Raw genomic sequence first — 7,266 nt, 5'->3', positions numbered from 1 at the left:
GTCTGGATGCCCTCAGGCAGCCATGGTTTTAAGCGCAGAAAATTAAACAGCTTCCTAAGATGCCGCATTGGGCAGGAGCTCTCGTAACCGGAGACGGACGGGTTCTGCTGGCCGACGAGGCTTTGGACAACCGTGTCCCCCTCACTTTCCTCTCCGCTCTGCAGGCGAAGCGGGGGCGCCAGGCCGCCGCCAGCAACAGGGACCCGGGCCCGGCGCGGGGCTCCCGCCTCTGCCCGCCGAGAGCTGGCGGGGAACAGCACACGGCGCGGGAGGGAGATGGCTTTGTGTTCTTTAAAGGTGATGCGCAGTTTGTTCAGCTCTTCAGAACGGGAGCTTCTGAGCTCGAATTTCACGGTTAAGAGGACAAGTCGGTTTTGTGTCGGGCTGGCTGGAGATGTGTGAATCCTCCTCTCCCCTCCCAATCCTGGAGCTTCTATCTCTGCCGGGACCCCCCCCCCCCCGAGCCGCGCTTGCTGGGGAGGTTCTTCACACGAACGTACCCTCCCCAGCACCGGGCACCGGCGGGGGTTTAGAGCTGATAATAGTAACAAACTTTTTCTCCAGGTCATACAGCAGGCATGCACTGCACACTGCTGTTTATTACGGTACACTCTGTTGACAGCCAGTCACAAACAGGAGACGTTTAAAATAGAGAAAATTATTAATGAAAAATCAGCTTCTAAAAATTATGCGGGTGTTAATTCTTCCAAAAATCGGTCACCTGCAAACAAATCTTTAAAAAGAGAAACCGTTATACTTTGCCGCTATGAAAATATTAATGCTAATTATCAAATATCAGGACTAAAACCTGTACTCAGTTAAAATGCAAAAAGCTCCAAGTCGCCCTTTATAATTTAATTTAAATTACTTAGTTGAACCCCCCCCCATTAAATGTGATCCCAATACATCCAGAAAATGTGCAAACTTTATTAGAATGCAATGTTTCAACTAAACACAAATTTAAATTCCATTACATTAAGCGTATTCAGGTTAAAACTTAAGTCACTGAGATTTGGGTGATGAGGTTTTCCCCTTTCCCTTCTAAGCTGTAACAGACTTGAGCAATCCTTCACAGCAGACCAGAAGGAAAGGTAAATAATCTTTGGTATTCTTAGTTTTAGGGAAAGTTTAACCTTTTCTCACTCTATCCTTCATACCAACATAATCTTTTCCCATTAAAGTATTTTTACTAACTATTAATGCTAGAAAGGTACATGAACAAAGTAATTTTTTTTTTTTTATATAATGTAACAGATATCCATAAAAGTGCTACTGTTACATTTTGGCAAAAGGGTAATTTATGTGCTGTGTTTGATTACTCTCTCTAGTAAACAGTTCATCTGGGAAAGTCAACCATTCATTTACGTTACTAGTGAACAAGCCTATCCTAATTTTGGCACACCTGGCATTCAGTTACCATTATGATTTTACAAGAAACTGAATTAAGAAGTTCACTATTATAAATTAAATTTTGAAGTTTTAAAATATAAATGAAAAATTAGAGCCTACTTCTCTTCCTGTTTACTTCAAGGAGAACATAATCACATCACTGGATATTGAGAAAAAAATCCTAGCATTACACCAATGTCCCCAGCCAGATTAGGGTGTTAATCCTGCAAGTCTACACTCATAAATATAATCATGACTTTGGGTCTATTCAGGCAACGATTAATTGGAAAAAAAAAAAAGGAAAATAAAAGGTGTTTAACATCACTCTCAGAGGTAATATGGATGCATAACAAGAAATAATGTGAATTACAGTACTGAGTGACTTACAGTTTCATTTTACCTTGTCAAAGGACAATTAAAAATGTGCTTATCTGACAAACAATTTCAGTCATAATTTCTTGTTACAAGAAGTCTTAATCCTTAAATTCTTAGCATGTCTATTGAATAACAAAAAATCAAATGTATGCAAACCCAGTGATCCATTGAATTCTCATACATTAAGACTGTACTTTAAAGTGGGAATTCAGATGCCGAAGAAAATCTTCCTTAGATGTTATAGATGGTGGGAAAACTTCTCGACAGAACTCACATATTCCACACTGATTCAGTTCAGAGTCTGTATAAGCTTGTGCCAGCAAATCATTGTCTTGAGGCTGCCAAACGAGCTAAAAGAAACAGAAAATTATTATTGCTGTGGTTTACAATGTTGTTTACATTATGCTGTGTTTATATTTATATTTAAAAAAAACCCTGCCTCTTTAAACTAGGTGTCCTTCACTAATGTCTGGCCAGAGACATTAACCAGAGAGTTCTAATTTAAGAATAGCAAGATAGAACTTTTATTTTTAAAAGTTCTATAAACATACTATCCTTGCAAACACGTAGAATGCCTTGGTATCTATTAGTGATAAATACTGCTATGAGCAAAAGTCTGTGATATCAGTCTGATAAATATTAAGGGTTTTCTGTAACTTTGCATTTCAGTATTTTACTGTAGAAGCCATAGTACATAGTAGCCATTCAACAGAAATGAGAAAACACATTTTTACTTTAAAATTAATTTATTCTTGTATAGAGTTAAAATGAGTAATATTTTGTTTCTATTCTTACTGACACATAACTAGTTTTAAATTTACTTATAAAGTGACTAGAGCAACGTCATATGGCTCAAGTGACTTACTTGCTCTGATTGCCTTTTAGTGTAAATGTGTCTCAAATAATCTGTTTTGGGATTCCTTCTGCTATGACAGCATCAAACTCAATGGGTCCATCTGAATACGTATCCATGCATTCATCCAATTCTGTAAACTATGCTAAATTTGGTTCAGCAACTGTATTGCTCTTAGTCCCTGAGCTAGTTAGTTTAAAGCCAGCGAGTCTGTTTACCTAACACTGGAGTTCAAGGGACTTCAGCCTGACACATACTTTAAGTCAGAGTGTACCCTAATTATTTAGCATCATACCAGCTAGGACTCAAAAGTATTCTATCAGTTTTCAAAGTAAAGTTAAAAAATAAGTTTAATTACTTTAGTATGAGCAACACAAGATAAAATACATAATTACGTTATACAGCCAGGACGATTACGTTTTAAATTGAAAACTAAATGCATAATGCTGCGATTGCACAGTAGACAGAATATCAGCAAGCTGGAATGAGCTCTATGTGGGATGGAACCTAGAAGAGGAGAGCACCCTACATTTTATTTGGCTCAGTTTTCTTCTCTCTTGCTTCACTCACACAGGGAAAGGCAAGCAATACTTTAGAAAGTAGTTTCCTTAGAAGTTTTAAATTCCTTGCCATCAATACTTACCCAAGAGTTTTAATTTTCATCTTTTATTCAGATTTCATCATGCCAAATAGTTAGTATCTATTGTTTGTTCCTCCCACGGTAACTCACTGTACAACTAACCTGGCTTTCATAGTGGTTAAACCTTGCTTTTAAACCAGCTAAACTTCCATTTCCTATTTAAACAGTGTTTAGCTTATCAGACAGTAATAGTAGTTTTATTGTCTTTCATTATGGTCAGCAATCCATATAATTAAATTGACTAATTAATAATTAAGTGCAATCACACCACTTTTTCAGCTCAAAGAATCTACTTATTGTATGTTGCTGGTGTAAATTGCATATTAAATCTATCTAGACACTGACACACTTAAACATCCTTACAGAAATGTGTTTAGAATTACTTGTTTCTAGTATCTTATGATATAAAGCACCATTAAAAAAAAATTAAATAGTATTGTAAAAATCTCACAAAGGACATAGTAAGATTCCTAATACTGGAAGCACAACAAGGGGAGGTACTCATCCAGCAGCCCACTGAGGCAGGCACTTAGCTTCCATTTTCCTTCTTTGAGTGCAAAGCGTGTGCTTAATATGCTCTTCAGCATAGGGATACACTTAAGCAGATGTTCCATTAAAAAAAACCATTAATATTCAGATTAAGATCAATAGACTATCAATTTGCTTTTAAAATAATGAATATTCTTAGAAATATTTTTGGTGGAAACAATCCCCTCAAACTGTGGATACCGATAAACACATGCATCTATATGGAAGTCTCAGTTAAATGTAGTCTGTAAAATCCTAGGTCCACTAATATCCATGTTTATTTTAATCTGCTGCTCTTTTCAGTCACATGTTTTTTTTAAAAGTTACATCCTAAGAAAACAGTACTGAGTTTTCACATTTAGTATCCACATAGAAGGAAAGAGCTAAATTTATTACAGCAACTGAGAGCAGTTCCAAGAACTTACTGTTGCCAAATCTATTGCATTTATGGGGTTTTCCATTTTATAAGTTAACATATGTAGTAAATACTTGAAAGTTTTATCTACACTAGGAAAAAAAGTCAGGTATATAATTCCTCCCTATTAGAGCTTCACCAGTAGCAGGGATGATGGAAGCCGTAAGCAGTATAACTACCCCTAAGAAAGGTGGTAAAAATACTAAAAACAAGTTTATGCATAACTTTTGCTAAGGTTAATGCAGTCAAAAGGGCATGTATGCAAGTAACCTAAAAAAAAAAAATAAATCAGTATTTTAATCTACATATATATTATCTGTGCATCAAATCTTTAGCACAATTAACAGTCAGAAAAAAAAACTCCAAAGCCGAGTCTAATTCACTGGGAAAAATACTTAAAAACCTCTTTTGAAGGCAGCTGAATAAAAGTGATGGATGTTTAAATATACTGATATACACAGATTTATATTTAATGGATTCTAAAGTAATATTGGCTTGTTTCAAACAAGCTTCTGGATAAGATATAACATTTTAATCAATGTCCTGTATGTTCTACAGTGCAATTGTAGATATGGTTTAAAAATACTGAAAGGGTTCACCATTGCCTTCTTTTCTCCAAGTGTTGGCATTATTACATTTTCTCCACAAAGTCGGTAATTTACATTTTAAATTATGGCTCCAAATTAATTTCCCTATTTTGCAGAAATAGCAATGATCAAACCAAAGGCTTATCGCTATTCAACTACAATTCCTCTCTAGTTTTTAAGCTGGATACTCCCCTATCAATTTATAATCACATACCAGCTGTTTCATTTGCTGCAATATACAATGCAGGGTGCCATCTATTGAAAAATGAATACACAGACTAGCTAGTAAAGGAACAAGCTGGAGAGGGAACACAGAAAATGAGGACAGTAACAAGCAATGGAGTGAATGCTTCACAGCTCCACAGGAATTTTACCAGTGATAAAATAAATGGTTTAATTTGTTTAACTCAGTCACAACTTTAACTCATCCAATGAAAAATAAAGCACAATAAAACCTGTGATTAGTAACTTGGTATAGAATTGAGATCTCCTACATTACAAATAGATATTTAAAATACGTTTTGAAAAATCAGGCTTATAGTTTAAAATACAACGATGAAGAACAATAAACTTTCCATGCTTTAAACTTTTCATTCAAAACTGATTTGCAATAGAAAATTAAACTAGACTGGGTACGTTTTAGGAGAAGAAAACATCAAAGCTATCATGTCCTACAACTGCTTTCCAAATGCTAGTTTTGCTTATCATGCAGTCGTCAAATTGAGAGGTAAAGCTTTTCTGCTGCATGTACCTTGTCATTAGCAAAGAACACAAAACCACATCAATGTAAATAGTAAAAATACGCCAAATCCACCCTCACAGAATTCCTAAATATATGAAAAGCTGTCCTCTCAGAAGGTGTGAGAAAAGCCACAGAAACATTAAAAAAATCAGTCTATAAAGCTCCATAATAATTTTGCCAGCAATTTCAGTTGAGATAGGATCTTACACAAAAGAAGCAAAGTATTCAGAGACACAATTGTCAGAATCTGCTGAAATTTTTTTTTTTTTGCATTACAGCAACAGGGCCTTGCTTTCAGAAGCTCCCATGGACTTCAAGTAGCTATAACTGAAATTGAAGCCCAAAGTACTTACAAAAACCTAAAATAAAGTATTTTAGTGAACTTTCCTTCATTTGAAAAAATAAATAAGCTTTCCTCCTTGACTGTTGAGACTATGAAGAAAAAATTTAAAGTTTTCTTAGAGGGAAGGAATAGAATGCTGTTTATACCTCACATTGAGATAAAAAGTACATTATTTTCCCACAGTGTTGATCTGTTCAGCTTTTTAATTATTCCATTTGTCATATTCTCTGCTGTACTTTAAAAACAATTAAAACAATTATGTGCCCTGTTCACTGAGATCAAGGGTAGAAAGAAAGCAATCTAGGGGGCAACTTAGGATTAATGACAGCTTTGAAACAGATATACAAGCAATTAATATCTAAATAAACTGAAATTTGTGCAAACATATCCAGTTTTTACATCTGCTTAAAATTCCTGCCCTTTCACTGGAAAGTGCCTTGTACACATACTTTGGTATCAGGAAGAAGAACTCAGAAGAGATATTTGTTTTAAAAAAAGACTGAAGAGATACCTCATAGAATATATTAATCCTGTCTCAAAGATCTTTGCAAAGCAGTTGTATGAATCATTAGAATTTTTTAAAATGTACAGTATTTATAGAAAGATACCTGATAAGGACCTCTGATGATTGTCCCAGCAGCTTCTAAAGAAGAAAAAATTACTTCAGGTACACCCTGGTTTGTGTGCTTAGGTACAAATGTGAAACCAGTGTCTGTTGTTTTTAAACATGTTTTGTCACTGGTATTTTCTATGGGCATGTTTGCATGATTTGGGGGGTTTGTTTTGTCAACAGTAGTTAAGCTTTGTAAAGCTGAGGTCATGAGATCAACTCCATGAGCTTCAAATGAGTTAGGTTCCAATTTACTGAGGTTAACAGCACGGTCTCTGTGCTCCAGGTTAAAATGATGATCCTGAAGCATGTTTTCAGCTATACCAGTACAAGGAACTGTTGGTTTTTCCTGAGTGCTCTGCAAGAAAGCAGAGTCATTGTCTGTAGGTGGAAACTTGACATTAAATTTAGAAAGTGATTCTACAGAGTTGTTGTCCTCATCTTGGCCCACTCCTCTTGGTGTGATAGATGTGATGCATGATGCACCTCTATTTATATCCTTTATAACCCGAGGCTTAAAAAGCTCTTCTGCTTGTTCATCAGTTTTATCAGTACACTGTATTGGCATGGAAAACTGTATTTCTGTGAAGAAAGAATGAAGAAAACATTAAATAGTCCACTGAAGTGTAGTTATTGAAGATGTGGTGTTAGGCTATTTTTCCTGAAAGGTTTTTGATCTTCCTTCTTGGCTTTTTAACCTTTATTTTTTATCTTTGAAATCAGTTTGAGGCGTAGTTCTCTTTCACAAACATTAGCCCTGACACAAAAGCTATCAGAACAGAAA

At 35.6% G+C, this 7,266-nt stretch overlaps 1 protein-coding gene across 5 annotated transcripts in view; it reads right to left on the bottom strand.

Annotated features, from left to right (window-relative positions):
- Positions 1-570: 570 nt before the first annotated feature.
- Positions 571-7,266, bottom strand: part of TANK (TRAF family member associated NFKB activator) — a 28,927-nt gene continuing 22,231 nt past the window's right edge. For all 5 annotated transcript variants that reach the window (XM_086750827.1, XM_086750828.1, XM_086750829.1 and 2 more), the window contains 2 exons: positions 6,481-7,064; positions 571-2,114 (listed from right to left, as the gene is read on the bottom strand). In XM_086750827.1, coding sequence (XP_086606953.1) covers positions 1,947-2,114; positions 6,481-7,064 — 752 coding nt within the window. In that variant the 3' untranslated portion in view covers positions 571-1,946. The remainder of the gene's footprint in view (positions 2,115-6,480; positions 7,065-7,266) is intronic.

The sequence above is a fragment of the Chlamydotis macqueenii genome, chromosome 6 (assembly GCF_036417535.1).
Source record: "Chlamydotis macqueenii isolate bChlMac1 chromosome 6, bChlMac1.mat, whole genome shotgun sequence".
In the NCBI taxonomy this organism is placed as follows: domain Eukaryota; kingdom Metazoa; phylum Chordata; class Aves; order Otidiformes; family Otididae; genus Chlamydotis; species Chlamydotis macqueenii.
This window is presented reverse-complemented; position numbering and strand designations above follow the sequence as displayed.